At 41.9% G+C, this 19,858-nt stretch overlaps 1 protein-coding gene across 4 annotated transcripts; it reads right to left on the bottom strand.

Moving 5' to 3' along the window:
• Positions 1-9,486: 9,486 nt before the first annotated feature.
• LOC109173971 (protein HIRA) lies at positions 9,487-17,031 on the bottom strand. 4 transcript variants are annotated; one of them, XR_002052990.1, is made up of 11 exons: positions 15,299-15,406; positions 14,256-14,531; positions 13,725-13,976; positions 13,213-13,610; positions 12,061-13,075; positions 11,718-11,919; positions 11,262-11,502; positions 10,872-10,994; positions 10,559-10,676; positions 9,925-10,425; positions 9,487-9,888 (listed from the first exon to the last, which is right to left on the bottom strand). XR_002052990.1 is itself a non-coding variant. In XM_019323289.1 (11 exons), the coding sequence occupies exons 2-11, from the start codon at positions 15,404-15,406 to the stop codon at positions 9,985-9,987; spliced, it is 3,174 nt and encodes a 1,057-aa protein (XP_019178834.1). In that variant the 5' UTR covers positions 15,407-15,424; positions 16,493-17,031; the 3' UTR covers positions 9,487-9,984. The 4 variants fall into 4 exon arrangements, 3 of the variants coding, with proteins under 3 accessions (XP_019178834.1, XP_019178835.1, XP_019178836.1); XM_019323289.1 differs by adding an exon at positions 16,493-17,031 and having other exon boundaries at positions 9,487-10,425; positions 15,299-15,424; XM_019323290.1 differs by adding an exon at positions 15,521-15,810 and having other exon boundaries at positions 9,487-10,425; positions 15,299-15,426.
• Positions 17,032-19,858: the final 2,827 nt, after the last annotated feature.

Below are 19,858 nucleotides of genomic sequence, written 5' to 3'. Positions count from 1 at the left end.
GCACCCTGGTGCGTGGCACAGATGCCTCTATGGGCTTCGTCCATTATTTTCTCGGCCTCGGGCCTGAGCAAACATCTTAACAAAGGTCCTCCGAACGACCGTTTATATAACTGCCCATCAACGATCTGGAAAGAAGGGGCCGTTCGTCGAACCCTCGCGGCGACTCCCGGGTCTTCCGGTAACTCGCCTTTTTCTACGAATCGCCGGATGTCCTCTATCCAGAACATCTCGGGATTTTTCTCTCGGTCCCATTCCTCGCCAGTCACTTGCTGGACCCTTAGCGGTGCTTCTTCGATGCTTGGTCGGCTTAGCTCCTCTTTCTGACAGATTTTTACCAGGTGGTCCGGTACTCCTTCCAAGGCAATCTTGGACAATATGTCATCTTCTATGTTATCCGTTCGAGATATATACTCTATTTCGTAGGCTCCGAATTCTTTTAGCATCTCAACCGCGCGTTCTCTATATAGAGTCATCCGGGCATTCTTTGCCTCGCATGTGCCTGAGATCTGCCCGACTACTAACTTAGAGTCAGTCTTGATTCGTAACCTCTCGACCCCTAAGGCCCTGGCGAGTCGGAGGCCGTTTAACACAGCTTCGTACTCGGCCTCGTTGTTGGAGGCTTGGAACAGATAGCTCAGGGCATAATACAGTCGGAACCCTTCGGGGGTGATGAGCACAACACCTCCTCCGCAGTGCTGTCGACTCGAGGCTCCGTCCGCATGCATTTCCCACCATTCGCCTAGGCAGCTCTCCACGGCGCGTTCCTTTTCTTCCTCACTCGCGGTGCATTCGACCAAGAAGTCGGCCAAGGCCTGACCCTTCACGGAAGGCCGGGGCTGGTATTCAATCCCATATTGGGTTAGTTCTACGGCCCATTTTACCAGGCGGCCGGACGACGATGGGTTTCGCAAAACACTTCCGAGAGGTTGGTCTGTCAGTACTCGGACAGTGTGAGCTTGGAAGTAGGGCGCCAACTTGCGCACGGTAATCACCAACGTGTATACAATTTTTTCCAAGGCGGTATACCTTGACTCGGCAGCCTTCAGAGACCGGCTTACGTAGTAAACCGGGTGCTGGACTCGCTCTTCCTCTCGGACCAATACCGAACTCACCGCCTTGCGAGAGGCGGCTAAGTACAGAAACAAGGGCTCGCCCTCCTGGGGGGTAGACAATACCGGGGGTGTCGAGAGGTATTGTTTCAATTCTTCAAACGACTGCTGGCACTCTGGGGTCCAAGCGAATCCTTCTTTCTTCTTCATGGCTTCGAAGAAGGGCACGGTCTTATCTGCCGCCTTGCTTAGGAAGCAGCTAAGGGCGGCCAATCGGCCGGTCAGCCGTTGTAGGTCTTTTATAGTGCTAGGAGGCTGCATGTCGACGATGGCCTGTACTTTCTCAGGGTTAGGCTCGATACCTCGCTTGGTGGCCATGTAACCCAGGAACTTTCCACCTTGCACGGCGAACGCACATTTCTTGGGGTTCAGTCGGAGGTTGTACCTTAACATTACCTTGAAGCAGTCGGCCAAGTCCTCTGCGTGTTGGCTCTCCTCTCGGCTCTTGACGAGCATGTCGTCGACGTATGCGGCCATCGATTTTCCCAGCAGGTGCTGAAACAATCGGGCCACCATTCGGGTATACGTGGCTCCGGCGTTCTTGAGCCCAAACGGCATGACTCGGTAACTATAAACTCCGTCCGGTGTCAGAAACGCGGTCTTTTCTTCGTCCGGCGAGTGCATGAATATCTGATGATACCCCCTAAAGGCGTCCATAAAGCTCAACAGCGCCGACCCCGCCGTCTCGTCGACCAGTTGATCGATCCGCGGTAAGGGAAACGGATCTTTTGGGCAGGCCTTATTAAGGTCGGTATAGTCTACGCACATCCGCCACGCCGGGGGCTTGGGTACAAGGACCACATTCGCCAACCACTCTGGGTACTTAACTTCGCGGACGTGTCCGGCTGCGAGTAGCGTGCTCACTTCCTTCTTCACAAATTCTCTTCGGTCGTTGGCCAGGTATCGCTTCTTCTGCACAACCGGTCGATGCCCGGGATCCACAGCGAGTCTGTGCGATATGATCGATCGGTCGACGCCTGGCATGTCCTCCGGGCACCAGGCGAAGACCATCCAGTGTTCCCGGAGCACCTTTATAATTTCTTCCTTTACTTCCTCGGGGAGGCCGACTCCAATTCGGACTCGTCGGTCCGGCTGCGTGGAGTCGATCTCGACTTCTTCCAACTCGACGGCAGGCTCCGGACGTGGTATTATTGTCCTTTTTGGGGGCCTCTCGGTGATCTCATGGACCTGTATCTCGCGCTTGCCCATCCCCTTACATGCCTGTAGGTAGCAATCGCGAGCGACCTTACGGTCACAGCGCACCGTGCCTATTCCGTTTGGCGTGCGGAATTTTAAGCAAAGATGCTCAATTGAAATCAACGCTCCCAAATCCTCGAGACCCGGTCGGCCGAGTATAGCGTTATGTGAACAGGCCAGATTCACCACAATGAACTTCATGCTGAGTCTCTGTACGTCTGGGTAACTGCCGATCTCAACTGGAAGTGTGATCGATCCTTCCGCCTCCACCGAGTCCCCTGTGAAACCGGCGAGGGGAGTTTTGACAGGACTCAGCTGTTCCCGAGTCATTCCCATTTTGATGAAGGTTTCGAGGTACAGCACATTGACGCTGCTTCCGGTGTCCACCAAGATTCGTCGAACGACAACGCCATTGATGTCCATAGCTATAACCAAGGCATCTCGATGCGGTGTTTCACCGGCTGGTAAATCTCGGTCGGTAAACACAATGGGCTCTCGGCACGCCTTTTTAGGATTCTCCTCGCGCCCGTACACCGTTCCGACGTATAACTGGCGGGCCCAGGCTTTTCTGGTGTTCGTTGAGTCACCACCTTCCGGCCCGCCGACTATCATGTTGATAACCGGCTTCTGACGCCACTGAGCCTCCTCCTCCTCGGGAGTCGGCTGCTTGCCTCGACTATTTTCGGCAACGGCGGCGGGATCCTCATCCCCTCGATGGACCGATCTCCGCCTCCACTGATTAGGAGGCGGGGTTCCTTACTGAATGATACCCTCCATGATTTTCTTCAGGTAGAAGCATTCCTCCGTGCTGTGAGTATAAGATTTATGATAACGACAATACTTAGAGGTCTTACCCATTTCTTCGTTCGTCGGGCGATCGTCGGTCGGCGGAGGCAGAGGCGGGGCGACCGTTTGTATCTCATGGACCGAACGTTCGGGAATCGGCCGATAAGCGTGGACGACGGGTCTGTCGTATGGCCGTCTGACCTCGGGTCGCCGAGTCACGTCCGGGCGCCTTTCTTTGGTTTTCGCTCGCGTCCTCTTCCCGCTGGCGGATCCGCCGACTTCGCGCTGTCGCTTGTACTTCATAGCCTGCTCTGTGTTGGCCCTCTTGTTGGCCATATGAATGGCCTCTGCGTAGGTGGCCGGACGATTGTCCCTCAGGTCTCGGTACAGCTGGCCGGACCGCAGCGACTCGATGAAGAAGGTGAGCGCCGTCTGGTCCTCGACCTCTTCTATGGACTGGATTTCTTTCTGCCAGCGGGCCAGATAGGTTTTCAAGGACTCGCCTTCGTCTTGACGAATGTCACCCAAGTGTGTTAGGTCCTTTTGTGGCTTGATATTAGCGGCGTAATGGCTCATGAAGCGGTCTGCCAGCTCTTTAAAGTTGTGAATCGATCCCGAGGGCTGTGCCACTAGCCACCTTTGTGCTGACCCTTTCAACGTGGGCAAGAAGGCGCGGCACATGACCGGATCTCGTACCCCCAAAACCTGCATCTTAGCCTGGTAGCTCAGCAAATGCTCCCGGGGATCGCCGGTTCCATCGAACGTGGCCTGCTCCGGGAACTTGAAATCACCCGGTATTTTAAAAGCCATAACCTCATCCGAGAAGGGTAAGGCGGTCAGTAACGTACGTCCTGGGGACTTGGTTTTCTCCTCCATCTGTTCTTTCAGATTTCGCACTTCTTGCACTAAGTTCGCCACTTCGACCCTTTCCCGGGTGCGATTTCCTGTGGATTCCGTGCTCTCGCCGATTTCAGACTCAGCCGGTTGGTCGGGGTTGCGTGGAGGTTGCTCCACGCGACGAGTCTCAGTCCTGGCTCTTTTGGTACGGTTCTTCTCTCGTGCAGCTTGTCGATGGCGAGCGGCTAACGGGGCATGACTGGGTTCCATCCGACCCAATCGTTCTCTTGCCGACCGACGCCCAACGCTGGGACCCAACCGAGAATGAACGGACTGTACCGGTTGGCTTTCGGCCCGTCGGCTCTGTTGCCGGTTGTCGGGCCTATGAAGCGGCTGTAACTCGCGTTGCAGCTGGCGAGTGATGGACTGTTCTCTCACTCCTAGGCTTGCTTCGGCACAGGCGCGTCCGATTGCACGCAGCTGCTCTGGGGTGAGCAGCACTTGGGGCAATTATTGGTTTATCGGTGGTGTCGACGGCGGTGTTGTCTCGTTTTCCCGGCTCCGGGCATTTCTCCGATTCAGCTGGCTTCTCAGGTCTGCTTCCCGTCCATTGTCATGACGGCTCGATTGTTCTTCACTTCCTGCCATGTCTGGAACTTTTCTAATTCGACTGGGATTCTAATCGTTGTTCCTCGGACTCGCCTCACTCAAGAGGACACGTGACTCTTAGTTTCGATCCCCACGGACGGCGCCAGTGATGGTTTTAGGGTTTTCGGGCCCAAGGAAGTCCAACACAACCTTTGGCTGGTGGGTGCACCTTTCGGTAAAATGTATGTCTATTTCGGAGATTGCAGTACTCGGAACTTTTTGGTATTCTCCCCTCTTTGGGTGTTCAATTGTCCCCCCTTTTACAAGAATGGAGGAGCCTTTATATAGTGGCTCCCCCTCTACCGACTTGAAGGCCTTTGATGGCCGACTTCATGGCTAATTAAGATACGGAGCCGTTGGATGCTATTACTCGGTCGACCAACGGCTCTCCCAGGCTTGTAACGGCCTGACTGTGTCCGGCTTTCAATGTCTCAACGGCTCCCTTTTTAAACGAGCCTCTTCAATGCTCTCAACGGCTCCTTGAGCCGAGTCCTTTCCTGGGCTTGGGCCTCGGTCGACTCCTTGTCTCGGCCTAAGCTCCTACTGGACTCCTCTTGGCAGCTCGGAACTGGGCCCCATGCTTGGGCCTGGGCCGACTCCCGGACTCGGCCCAATTGTTCTTCGGGCTCCTCTCGACGCTGGCCCACTTCTCCTATTTATTTTCTTTGGGCCCCTATACCTTGGGCCGGGGTCCTCACCCCATCAGCTCAGATTTAACCGCACAACCGCACACATATATATAATCCAATGGTTTGGTTTGACAGCCCGTCAGGTTAGCCCGACTCAACCCGATAGCCCTATAGGACCAGCCCAATTAGGTCAATTTTTTATTGGGTTGATTTTTTCAGTCCTAATCCTATAATTTTCAGGGCTTATTGGGCTAGCTCGTTGGTTTAGGGCTAAAATTGACATCCTAACTTTCAATACTCTAGATGGCATATGCGACGTTTGATAGGACTTGATACCTTAAATACACATATCTCATCAATATAGGAAACTGTATATCCCTAAGTCAGTTATACAGACAAACTTATTTTCATAATAAGGGTCTAGTCAAAGTGATGCGCCAAATAATAAATACATTAACATTATTATAATAATCTGAAAGATTATATTCCATCTGTCTCATTTTACCGGTCTTATTTACAATTTATGGGTCAAACCAACTCTATCTTCTTTGTTTTTTTTTTTATTATTATTTTTTAATTATTTTTAAATTTGAATTTTATATATGCTTAACAGTACTTTTAATGTTGATATAACATCTAAGTACTACGGTTGGGAAGTAGGATATGAAATACGTACGGATGATTACAAACATAACCTTTTGATGATATTTGAGTCAGTAAGTGAACGTGGTGGTGTGTTCGGGAAAGTCAGTACTGAGAGCATCCACATTTGTTGGGGAGAATTGGGGGATAATGTAAGAGTGATTAGGAAAGAGAAGATGGGTGGGGGGATAAAAAAAGGAAAAAAAAAAAAAGGGAAATTAAATTTTTTTTTAAAAAAAATAATAATAAGAATGTCAGGCGCGCTATGGTGACAGTCACGCGTGGCTGTCACCTGTGATGGTTTATTTTAATTTTTTGGTGGGACCCACCATTGTCTGAAATCTCCCTTCATTTGCAGGAGAATTATCTCTCAAATAATTCTTCCCCACATTAGCTATTATCTTGAGTGGGGAGAATTAATGTCTGAAATATCTCCAAATAATCTACAAATGTGGATGCTCTGAGGAAAGGGAAAGAAGCCCCCTCTCTTAACAATTAATACTCCTTATATAGGCGAGTCAAGGCAAGCATGTCGGGTCCTTGGCATGTTCTACACGTGTACAATGCGGGTTCGGTGGTCATGATAATTGTAACAAAACTGAAAAGGTAATGAGATATTATGTGACTACTCATCCTGTTCGATGGATGTTCTCGGAGCCAGTTGTTGAGTGAAAAGACTCAGCGTTAGGTTGCCTTGGTGACCTTCCCAGTCAGACAGCCTAAGTCAACATGGTGTTTGATCTGGTAAGGAAACATGGCCAGGAGGCCAGATTGGTGCAGGTCGGATATGGTACGAGAAAGTATTTCATGGGTTCACAAGGTGTAATTACAACCATACGGAGCATGTTCTAATTTTGGATTGAGGCCGGATGCACGTGTCAGGAAACGGCCAGGATTAGACCAGCCTTGCCTAGATACGCTTGGCCCTTACATCGTCAACATACCGAGGGGAAACAGTAGTATCTTCTTAGTATATATTCCCTATCAAATCTTGTTTCGATTTAAATATATAAATTTTATATACTAATGCTAAATTTAACATTATGAAATTTTTAATTAAAACAGAACTTAGTTAAATTTCGTTAACCAAACTTGACACATAAAATGGGACGTAGAAAGTAAAATGTTACATGATAAGTATACTTTTAGGAAGAAAACTTATTTATCATATATTTTGATTTGTCACATCTATCAAGAGTAGAATATACCTATAAATAAATTGACTAAGGAAGTAATCATGCATGAGAGATGACTAAAATGACTGAAAGATCCCTTGAGTCAATTCAAAGATTCCTTAGAGAAGAGGAGCAAATTATGTTGTGCAACCGTGTGCACTATGCATGATGCACACAGTTGTAAAATGATGTCGTTCCAAATTTTTTTTTAAAAAAAAAAAATCATTTTTCATTGTCGTTAACGGTGTTAGGTGGTTTTTCTTCCGCATTCAAACATTCCATTCTCTCTTCGCAATAGCACAGTTTAGAAATTATGAATATACTGTATTTAAATTATGAATCTACAGTATAGAAATTATGAGTCTACAGTATTAGATTTGTGAACATGTGATAGAGCTATATGTTCATAATTTTATAAATATATGTTCATAATTATAGAGCTATATGTTCATAATTTTCGATGTTCATATTCTTAATTGTTGAACTCTATATTCACAAATCACAGAACTACATGTTCATAATTTGATAACTATACAATTTAGAAATTATGAATCTACAGTATAGAAATTATGAATCTACTATATAGAAATTATGAATCTAATGTATTTAAATTATGAATCTAGGTTTAGAAATTTTGAATCTACAGTATAGATTTTATGAATCTACAGTATAGAAATTATGAATTGGAACCGTGCGCATCTTGCATGGTGCATACGGTTACCAACATAATGTTCCGAGAAGAGGAGTTTGGACTGCTTGGCATGGTTGGTCACTCAATTCAGTCACACTACTTGAATTTGAATGGTCTCGTTTTTATTTCGGGTTAACCTCTCTTTTCAAAATCTTACAAATTTGATCTTGTTGATTATTAAACGAGTTATACATTCAATCTCTCAAATAATTGAAACATCAAACTCTGTCCTATGCTACATTACACAACTAAGGACTCTTCTTTATTGGTTTAAAAATAAAAAATAAAAAAAAATAAAAAAAAAAGTGTGGGGGGGGGTGGGGGGGGGGGGGTTCTCTTCTTTATTCTAATTATTAGAATTCTATTTTTAATACAACATATATAATATTATTATTATATATATACATTATATTCTATATTTATATTATATTGTAATTGTAAAAATTATCAAATTGCATTTATTAAAAAAAAAAAAAAAGTATAAAGAAGAGCCTGAAAGAACTGTACTTAAGATTTTATGAAAAAGAACATTTTTGTAACTTCAAATCTATTCTTTATCTTCTCATAATTAAATTTGCTTTTGAAATTTTATGACATTTGTAACTTCAAATATTTTCTCTATCTTCTCATAAATATCTTTAACAATTAAAGAACCAAACTTATTTATTAAAAAAAAAAATCTAAATTTATAACTCAAGAAGAATAAGAAACAAATACTGCAATTTTTTCTATCACAAAAGAAAGTGGTCAAACTAAATGCTTTTAAGTTTCATCCATCCCAAATATGAATAAGAGTCTTTATGCTGTGCAACCGTGGTGCACACGGTTGCAAAACGACATCGTTTTGACGTCCGACTTCCAAAAAAAAAAAAAAAAAAAATCCGTTTCGATTGCTGTAAACGGCGCTATGTTGTGCATAATTTGAACTACACATCCATAATTTCATAACTATACATTCAGAATTGCATAATTACACATCCATAACTCCATAACTATATATTCAGAATTGCATAACTACACATACATTAACTTCATAACTATACATTCAGAATTGTATGACTACACATCCATAACTTCATAACTATAAATTCAGAATTGCATAACTACACATATATAACTTCATAACTATAAATTCAGAATTGCATAACTACACATCCATAACTTCATAACTAATTAACTATACATTCAGAATTGCATAACTACACATCCATAACTATACATTTAGAATGTGACATTATAACTTCATAACTATACATTCAGAATTGCATGCATAACTACACATCCATAACTTCATAACTATACATTCAAAATTGCATAACTACACATCCATAACTTCATAACTATACATTCAAAATTGCATAACTACACATCCATAACTTCATAACTATACATTCAGAATGTGAAATTATAAAATTATGAAACATATGTTTACGTAACTAATGACAATCAAAAATGATTTTTTTTAAGTAAAACTACGCCGTTTTTGCAACCGTGTGCACCATGCAGGGTGCACACGGTTGCACAGCATAATTTGCCTACAAATAACTAGATTTACAATTTCATTTTTGTACTATTTAATATAGTTTTAATGAATAAAATTTATATGTTTAAAAACTACCCCATATATAAGAAGTTAAAAACATCTATTAAACACAAACAAAAACATTAAAAGTTTATTTAAAACTATTTAAAAAAAAAACAAGTGAAAATAAAAATTAGTTTAAGCAATGAAAAGTATATAAAATGGTACAAAAGCAGTAAGTAGGCAAGTGTAGAATGGAGACTGACATTCACTGTATCAATTAGGATTGATTTGAAGATTTGAGTTTCCATAATAGATAGCAGAAGGGGCAAAAGATCATACATTAACCCTTTACACCAAACTCTGATAAACACCCCTTTTTTACTACTCTACAGTTACAGCTAATTGTAAATATAATCTTCAAAGTACACTCAAATTAAGTACGCTGATGCTAGGTTTGAGTTAAACTATAACTGGCAAAACTAAGAAAAAATGAAAAAAAAAAATAAAAAAAATTACTGCTTCCAAATGAGAGAGATTTTGTTACATACCCCATTCCGTTGAATCACGAGAATTCATAGAACGCGAGGAGCAGCATCTGTGCAAGGAATCTCGATTGAACCAGCAGCTAGCTGCAGAGGCAGAGAGAGTCGGGGTAAGCCCGTAGTAGCATCAGCAGCAGAGAGTCAGCGACTGTGTTAGTGCTAGTTATTGAGTATCATGTCAGATGAGGAAAGGAGATGGATCCTCAGGAGCCTTTATCCTCCTCTGCGGGTGGACATGGATTCGGTTGATCAGATGGAGGCGGGGGGTCCAAATTCATTTTGTTGCTTTGGGGTATCGCCTCTTCATTGGTGGTTTCTTGGATTGCAGAGTCCACCGGTTCTGTCACTGGATGGGCTGTTTCCAACGCTATATCCATTTGATCTGCTGCTGCTGCTGCTGGTGGTGGGATTTCTGCGTTCTCTTGATTGGTTACTGCTGCGGAAGAAGGTTTATTATTCTCTGCTCCGGGCAGATCAGTATCCATTTTATCTGCGGTTGGAACAGTGTTCTGTCCGGGGTTAGTTTCACTTAAATCATATTCCGAAAGAAGTTCCATAAACTCGTTGAGTAACCGCTGCACTTTTCGGTTCGATGCCATTGCAGGAAGTATATCTTCTCTCAGGAGCTTGTGCTTTTTCATACCCTGTAATAATCGGATCAGAAACTCAGTAGCCGCCGAGCTAAGTAAACGAAAAAGACAAGGAAAGCTAACATAATAGGGTAACTAGTGTGTGATTGTGTATCTGTTCCTACAAAGGAAAGATCAGAAGTCTTACGAGGACACAAGGTTCCCATGCAGGTTTCTCTGTACTAGAAGTCGATGCCTCAGCCATTCCAATCGGAGGCCCAAGAAAACTCTCGCACACTTCTCTCAGTCTAGATTCATCTGCCTCTCTGCATTTATCGTAAAAGAGAACAAATGTAAACTAGTTCTTCAGTTTCTTGAATCTTAACACAATTAAATTTAAAAAGGAAATGTAATGTCTTCTACAGTATATGCAAAGATAAAGCGGCCTTCAGAAACTCCAGAGCTTTTGTATCAATTTTAGAAGGAAAATGTCAGGTGATAAGAGCAAAATATTAACAGACCTTGCTAGAAAGCGAATGTAAGATAAAAGGCATTGGCGATATTCTTTTGGGGATTCCAAAGCAAGAGCCGATGCCAACTGAGATTCCAAATGAGCACGTGTCTGCACTCCATCGTCAGTCACTCTGCACAACGATATCAAACAGGAAACAGAAAACGCAATATTTTAGTGCAGAGTAATATTAATCGAAATATCAACTCTTGGAAGTAATAGAAACATTTCCTAACTAGGAATTTTAATTTTTAACAGTATTAAGCGGCTATCGTTTGGGTGGCAGTTGTAGAGTTAGAGGGACTTTTTTTTTTTTTTTCAAGTTTCATAAATAAAAGATAATTTAAAATGCAGATATAATTTTATCAACAAAAAATAATATACTGCAGCGGAAAGAGACCTGCTCCAACCCGGTCTTCTGGCCAGGAACTTCCTGACATCTACTTGCAAGGCAGCCAGTTCACCGCCATGAAACGAACCCAAATTCCAGGAGCTTGCAAAATTTGAAGCGGGAAAACAATCATCCGCAACTCTCAACCAGCACATGAGGTTCATATCAAAGAGATACGCATGCCGTGTGGCCAAAACCACGAGAGGAGACCCAGACTTCGATAACTTCACTGATATAACTTTGATCGTGCCTGGAACCAAATCAAGAAAGAAATAAATAACAGTTTGTTGTTGGGCACAAAACAGAGAGCTAATCAAGAAGAGTAGAGTTATAGCCCCGGTGCGAAAAGATCCTACTTCATTCAACCCAAAATTGGATTAAAAATAACTCCAGTCAAGCCTCGATAATCGAACCAGACACATAAAATGGGACGGAGGGAGTAACTTTTTAACATATCTAACTCACTTGTATTTGACTTGGGATCCGAAGTCACCAAAGAAGCCAATGAATCATTAAGGAGACATTTTCTCGTGAACAAATCCCACAGGTACAATGACCCCTTCTTTGTGACTAGTAACAACTTCCAAGATTCATCGCAATCGATAAATACTGCACCAGAACCTAACATCATCGTTGGCATTGAGCGTCTCCCGCACTTGGTGTATATCTTTACCAAAAATAAAAGAATTAATAAATAAGAACAAGAACATATAATTAAATATTGGAATAAGATGTGCAGACATTTCTTACTGCGTATAAAGTGCAAAAGAAAGAAAGAAATAGAAAAAAATTGCGTGCGAACATTCACCTGAAGAGAGCCATCTTCACTACCTACAGCCCAAAAGTTGGCATTTCCAGCTAAAACCGTAACTTTTCCAGAAATCTTATCAGACCAAAAAGTTTGCATCCCCTTTGTGCATATTAGTTCAGTATCTTTCATTATAAATGTATTTCCTACACCTAAAACATCATTTACAGTATGTTCTCTAGGACGAGCCTCCAAGCAAAATGGAATTATATCTTCCCCTTCTTTCTTATCGCAAACCCTAATTGAAAGAGTACCACTAGAAGCCAATGAACATGTGTCCTTAACAGCCCCAGTATGTTCTATGCAAACACTCCCATCTTTACCTGCAGAGACTGGGACCTTCTCTATGACTAGGCTCTCGCTCACAGTAGCTCTAGCGGTGACACCCGATCGTTCCTTTAGGTCAGCACTCCCACTTACTGTTTTCCTGTTGGGTCCTTCTCTGAAACCAGTACCATTATGAATTACTCCGTTATCACCATTCTCACCATCTACAGAATTGTTTGTGAATCCAGGGCCTGGAGTCTGGGCAGCACCTGTCATGTTATCTTGCTGTATAGGCACCCCAACTGCTTCGGGGATTATCCTCTTTCGGCCATCTGGCCGTCTATATTCTCTTTGCTTCACAGGACTTGACAAGCGAGTAGATGGAGCATCTTTATTTAGCCCATCACTGGTAACTCCTTCAATTTTCTTCCCATTATCGACTTTGGGTTTGGGAACTTTCACTGCAGCCACTGGATTAACGGGTGCTTTTGGAGATGCTAGATTTAGTGAAACATTTTCTGATGTTTTTTTCACGGGTGTTTGCTTTGCAGATGCTGTTTCAAGCAATAATTGAGCAGGACTTTCTACTAAGTTTGTCTGTCGGCCTCTAACATCACCATAGCGACTCTTTTTTAAATCATCAAGTTCAGTATCAGATAGCCGGGTACCTAGTTCATTTGCATCGAAATGAAAAGTGGCTACTGTTCCATCCAAAGAGCATGCAAACAATGAATATCCATCAGGGCTCCTGCATCCAGTAATTGAAGATTTCAGAAACAAAAGCACACGAAAATCAAAATCGTAGCGACTAAACGAATTTAAATGCACAGATGACCCTTTACTGTATTGCAAGGACGCTATTATAGCAATCATGAGTAAGCTTACCAAGATAAATCCACAACACTTTGAGAAAAGAAATGTTTAGCGACAAAAAGAGGGCGAGGACTCGCTGTAGTCCACACAGTTATAGTGCGGTCCTGACTTCCTATGGCAATAACATTGTATGGTTGTGAATCTTTTCCTCCAGTCTTTGATGAACCGTTGGTCCACCCAAGAGATGCAGATTTCATTTCCTGAGCATTAGAGGTATTCCTCCGAAACATTGAGTGATTGAATTTCACTACGATAACAGGAGCATTGTGTCCTAAGAAATCAAAAGTGGCAGACCATTCCCCTCTCTCTAGAACGGGAGCAGAATGCCTAGGCTTTTGAAAACCATGAGTGGTAGTTATAAAATGGCCGCAAGGTGACCATCCAAGCCGCCTAAAGAAGGTAGATCCAAGCTGAAACAAAACCCTTTTATCAGGAAAAATGTTCAAGGCAATGAAAGAATGAAAGAAAATTGATACTCTTATTTCAGGAACAAACGAAGTATAATAACAGCTTAAAGAACTTACAGATTTGGCCCAGTGCCCTTCAGTTCTATGAGCAAGGCTCCAGTCAGTAGTGCGCCAAATAACGACAGTCTTATCATCTGACTGACTTGCAATGAAGGAACCAATGGGATCCCAGGTAACACCTTTAACCAGACTAGAATGACCCCTAAGAACAGCAGTGCAGATGCCATTCGTCATGCTCCAGATATGAATTGTGTTATCAAGGCTCCCACTAGCCAATGTTGAGTCATCTGGAGACCAATTAAGATCCACCTACTTCAAGCACGGAACAAGAACAAAAGAAATTCCTTTGGTTAGAAAATAAGGAATAAATGATTGACCATTTTAGCAACAGAAAAGAATCATAATAAAATGAGTGGTATCTTTATTATGTCCATATTGCAAAGATACAAACAAATAATTGGAATGGGGAGTGAATGTGACATTATAGAATACAGTAGGAGTTTAAAGAAGTCAAAATGTCCTTCATATGAGGTAAAGAAAAATCTGTATACTAGACAATTCAATACAACTTAATGAGTAGACCATTACCACATCTGCAGTGTGTCCTCTTAATGTCATGGCAACTTTCCAATTCTCAATATCAGGTGGCTCTCCACTACCGAATTCTGTGGTCCCTGAGCCAGGCTTCCTCTCATGGATAAGGATTACCTGATCATCAGACCCAGAAGCAACATACCTTCCATGCTTAGCCCACCTAACACAGTTGACTGACCCAAAATGGTCACGCAAAGTAGCAAGAAGTTTGGGGATAAACTCATCCGTCTCCATGTCCCTGCCAACACATTTCATGTTCCAAATGCGAACCTGCAAAATATTGGCAGAAACATTTGAAAATGATTGATGGATGGATGCCAAACTAAGACTACTACAGTGTCCTATGCACAATATTTCTAATGCCTATTAACAGAGGTGCAATGGCATTCTCCTAGGAATTCAATGTAATGCTACTTCAAACACGCAAACGGCACTCATTCTTATCAGTTGGTTAACAATGTCCTTTTCACATGACATATTAATACATACTATGCGTAAAATGTATTCGGAGTCTTTAGGTTTTATATTCAGTTAGGCAGCAAAAAAACAGGGTTGTTATATGTAGTAGTAACAAGAGTAGTTATAGACCGTGAATCAAAACAAGAAACCAAATTCCAGAAAAATGTTAATCCAGTCACAGAGAAGTCTCAATCCATTGGAGGCTTTATCTTTTAATCACATTCTGGTACATCAAGTACCAAAGAACAAACAGCTACAGATAACAACATGCCAAAAGCAGGCTGCCTGTGTAAGCTTTATAACCCAGAAATTGCAAAACATTCATGAGTCCAAAATTCATAATTAATAGCACCATAGCATTCAGAAATTAAAGAAACAAATTTACAGCAAATAACCCCCTCTTGTTCAGTCAAATTTGTATCACTTATGGAGTAACAGAATCAAAAATGCATTGGAATTTCAAATGCCAATTCTAGTAGGAGTAGCAGCTACACAGTTTCTGATACCATCAACTTTCAGGAACACTATGTAGGACAGTAGGAGTACAAGAGAGCCATAAGAGTGGAAAAAGCAGTTACCTTGTGATCACCACCACCAGTAGCAAACCTGAGGCCACCAGGCTGAATATCAATGGAGAAAATCTGCATGCCCTCATGCTTAACCCAACTGGGTTTTTCTGCAATCATCTCTGGGTTTCTTGTTTTCTGAAATAAAAGCCAAGAAGAGATATAAGAATAAGTAAAAAAGAACAAAAGAGGCACCTTTCTCGCTAAACCCCTCAAAACCTACCTATACAAAGTATACAGTCTCCAAGCTCATGCCTTTTCACACCCCCAATAAAATTTTCCAGATGTCTTCACCCCAAATTGAATAGTATTAGTCGTATAAAACCCAAAATTTACCACCCAAAAAGGGAGTTGAAAATAAAAGAAAAAAGTAAGAACTAAGAAGAACCCTAATTGGGCTAATTGGGGAGGAAAAACTAGAAAACAGACAAACGTTGCCCGGACTCTCCTTTTCTTTATTTTCCCAGGAAAAAAAAGGGTATTTTGAATGTGTGTGTAGTGTAGGGGTGTATAAGTGGATGTGTAATTTAGTGTAAAAAAGACCTTGAATACAGGACGGAGCTAGGATTTCTTTTGAGGGGAGGGGGGCGAAGAAGCAAAGGTAAAATGAGTTCAAAAATGTTCAATACGAGGCCTTGTCCTTGACTAGATGAATCCTCCAAAGTTGATTTTCCTTTAAAGAATTTTTCCATAATTGAACAAAAAATATATGTAATCTAATTATCTAAACAAGTAAACATAGAGCATTTTGTAGTCTATTTCAAGTAAACTGTAAACATAGAGCAAATCATAGGCAAACATTAACGGTTAACTAGCAAGAGTCTAAGCAAAATAGCATTCTAGCAAAGTAAGGCAACACTGCCAACACAGCCCCAATTCCCAATTCCTAAGCAAACTATGCAAAATCATCTCAAATTCATTTTCATCTATTATCTATAGGAAGCAATAAATTATAAAATGCAGCTTAAAATAATCAAAATGCAACCCAATCCAAAGTGCTGATGAACTAAATTTTAGAGTTTTAGGTTTTGCTATTTTATCCAAAATTCCAGTCTTCCAGATGAATAAGAAATTAAGAACCAATCAGGCAATCAATTAGGTTTAAAGAGACAGAGCAGCTGCGCAGATAAGCCAGATATCAATCAATTGGTCAATGGAATTCAAAACAAAGGATAAAAAACAGCTTTTTGCGGCAGTGGACCATACCGTGAGCGCCTGAGCGGTGAGCCTCGGCAGTCGGCAGTCGGCAGAGGATGCTCGCCGTCGTCGCCGAGTCGTCGTCGTCTGCGCCCTGCGGTCTTGGCGATTGGTAGCAGCCAGGCCCAGCAGCAACTCTGACTAGTGGTAGTCGCGGCTGTCGCGAGGAAGAAACAAGAAGAAAGGAATAAAAAAAAAAAATTAAATATATGTATATATATACAGCCCCAAAACTGAGTAAGAAGAAGGTTTGACGGCTGGGGAGGGGATGTCTGAGAAAGAAGAAGGTTTAAGTAAAGTTCCTTCTTGGCTCTTAATTAAACGGTCAGACGACGACTCAGATCTAATGGAAAATTGAGAAACTGATGAGAGAAAAGAGAAAAGGAAAAACAACCTTAAAAAAGGGAAAAAGAAATTTTGGTGTGATGCACAAAGTATATAAACACTGCTTCTGCTGCTACAAGAGAAAGAAGGCAACGAAAGTTGTAACAGAGATTTTTTGGTTTAGGGTAAATTTGAAAGAGACAGAGGCAGTGTGTGTTTTTAGTGCCCAAAGATAAGTATAATTGAAAAGATCGATCTAGTGGTACACACTTATCTCCCAACACATGACTTGCTTGCTAGAATGCTAGGTGAATCTTTTTTTTTTTTTCTTTTGCTTTTTCTTTTTTGGTAGTCAATTGATGCCAATGGCAATTTTGGGATTATTTGGGTTATCTTTTTTGAATGCATTTGGGTAATTTCTTAATTCTTTACAAACTCATAAGTTTTATAATTGGTCTATTTAGTACCCTAAACAATATTAATGTGAATGAATATTTTTTCCTTTATAAATTAGAAAACAATATGCTCTCACTTAGCATCACGACGAACAGCAAACGACAGCCATCCCCGACGGTGGCTCGAACGGAGGAGGACCAGGACCTCCTTGAGAGGAGTACGAAAAATCGAAAACAGCGACAGATTCATTGGATCCTATTGCCCAGGGGGTGCTATGCAGGGAGTGGAAGACCAGGCTAGTGGGGAAAAGAACAAGGAGGATCAACCGCCCATGGCGACGTTTAAAGAGAAGGTAAGTAGAAGGAAAGTTGACTCCAAAGGGACAGAAGATTGGGTTTCTGATAATGATGAAGATGACAAGGATGAGGATCGGAGTGCCCGGAGATCAAAGTCTCCAAGGCTGAGAAAGTTTGCCTGAAGAAACCTTCGAGACAGTCATTTATTGTGAAGGTTTTAGGGCGTAGAATTGGGTATACCTATCTTTCGAAGAGAATCCAGGCCATTTGGAGACCGAAGGCTAGGATGGAGATTGTTGCTCTTGATGACGAATAATTTCTTCTTAGGTTCTGGTCGATTGAAGATTATGAGTTCGCAAAATACAGAGATCCCTGGACTGTTATGGATCACTACCTGATCGTGCAGGACTGGAGACCTAACTTCGATCCTAAGACCGACAAGACTGAGCGTGTGCTTGTCTGGGTGTGCTTCCCTAACCTGCTTGTTGAATACTACGATATAGATTTCCTCATAGCAGTGGGAGAAAAGATTGGAACGCCAAGTATGTTGATCAAGCCCTAAGCATTGTCTCCCAGGGTAGATTTGCGAGAATGTGTGTTGAGGTTGACATCACAAAACCGCTGTTATCTAAGTTCAAGCTTTGCCGGAGGGTCAGGCGCATTGAATACGAGGGGATTCACCAAGTCTACTTTAAATGTGGGATCTATGGTCCTACTACCGAACAATGCGACGAGGAAAGAAAGGGAACGATGAGGATGATCAGGCAGGTAACGCTGGAGCTCCGGTGGATTCCGGGGAACAAGCAAAATAAGGAAAGAAGTACTAGATTGGAAATAAGGCTAGAGATCTCCAAAAAATATGGGGCGTGGATGTTGGCTCCTAAAAGGTAGAATAGACAAAGTTACATGCAAAAAGGAAAGAATCACGTGAAATATGGCAAGGAGAAGGCTGGGAATGGTGAGGCTAACGACGCTAATGTGTTAAATAAGGGAAAGAATGGCGAACAGGATAGAGTTATTGAAGGAAGAAACCATGTTATGAGTACAGAGTCTCGTTTTGTTGTTCCGGGGGAGGGAATCATGGATGAGGATATCAAGATCTTGATAGGATTACGTGGCGAATGAGGAGGGAGCAAATATGGCCAATGTGGATAACAGTAGAAATAAACAAAAAAGGAAGGGCAAACGTCCTACAGTTCACGTCAACGAGAAACAAATTTTGAATGAGAAATATGCTGGCAATTCTAACATGCACGTGAAGGACCAAAATCAGGCGGGAAGTAACCCAACAGGGTAGCTCAACTGGCAAATGAGCTCTTTTTGTGGGGGAGAATTTTGAGATAACCCGAGTTCGATTCCCACAAGTGACAATTCCCTTTGGGCCAGCTCCCGTGCCAAGACTTGGACTACTAAGGTGGTGTTTCTTTTGTATTGCTTGCTTTTTTGTCTTTTACTGAGGTGGTGTTTCTTTTGTCTTGCTTGCTTTTTTGTCTTTTGTGTGGTTGCTCCCTCGTCTTTTGTTTTCATGAAGATTATCGCATGGAATAGTTAAGGGGCGGCCTCGAAGAAGTTCTTCAGGGCCGTTGTCTTTCATCAAGCAGTATAAAACTACTTGTTTCTATGTTCTTGAGCCTAAGACATCGGGTGCTAATAATAGGGAACCACTGAGAATGGTTGTATTCCTTCTACTAAGGAAATAACTCATTTCTAATAATGTTGTTCCTGGGAATAAAACGTCAAAATAATCAATGGAATAAGTCTATTTCCATTAATGTTATTTCATTCGCGACATATTCCATGAACCAAACGTTTTCTATATAGATTAAGAAAAGTAAACAAGTGCTTGAGATAAGAAAATTAATATATGCATGAAGAAAAATGCAGTAATCTAGCATTTGAATTTAGTGGGAGATGATTGAATACAAATTGAGTTATCAGTATATTACTCCCTCAGTCCCGAAATAAATGTCTGATTTGCTTTTGGCACGAACTTTAAGACAAACAAAAAAAAGTGGAATCTCTTTCCAGTTATGCCCTTGTGTCTTTTTTGAACACTCCTCTTTGCCCTTGTCTTCTCAAACTTACATGTTGTGCCGTACTATTCTTTGTTCTTCCTTCATCTCATTTTACTACGGAGTACTTTGCTACATGCATTCCTTCTCCTTTCACCATACAAATACTCCATAACTTTTTGTTTTCTATTCTTCTCTATACACCTAGTAATTATACAAAATAATAATAATAATAATAATAATAATAATAATAATAATAATAATAATAATAATAATAATAATAATAATAATAATAATACATGAACTTAATACTTTAAAAATCACCCATTCAACTATAAAAATATATA

This window comes from Ipomoea nil, unplaced genomic scaffold, assembly GCF_001879475.1.
Source record: "Ipomoea nil cultivar Tokyo-kokei standard unplaced genomic scaffold, Asagao_1.1 scaffold0510, whole genome shotgun sequence".
NCBI lineage: Eukaryota > Viridiplantae > Streptophyta > Magnoliopsida > Solanales > Convolvulaceae > Ipomoea > Ipomoea nil.
Note: the sequence above shows the minus strand (reverse complement) of the source record. Positions and strands in the feature narration are given on the sequence as shown.

Excerpts from the sequence above, each read along its gene's own strand:
- LOC109173971 (XM_019323289.1), bottom strand. The coding sequence starts at position 15,406 with ATGATTGCAGAAAAACCCAGTTGGGTTAAGCATGAGGGCATGCAGATT. Across the intron at positions 13,076-13,212 it reads AGTGTTGTGGATTTATCTTG|GAGCCCTGATGGATATTCAT; the intron begins GTAAGCTTACTC and ends TACTGGATGCAG. Across the intron at positions 10,426-10,558 it reads CATGGGAACCTTGTGTCCTC|GGTATGAAAAAGCACAAGCT; the intron begins GTAAGACTTCTG and ends CGATTATTACAG.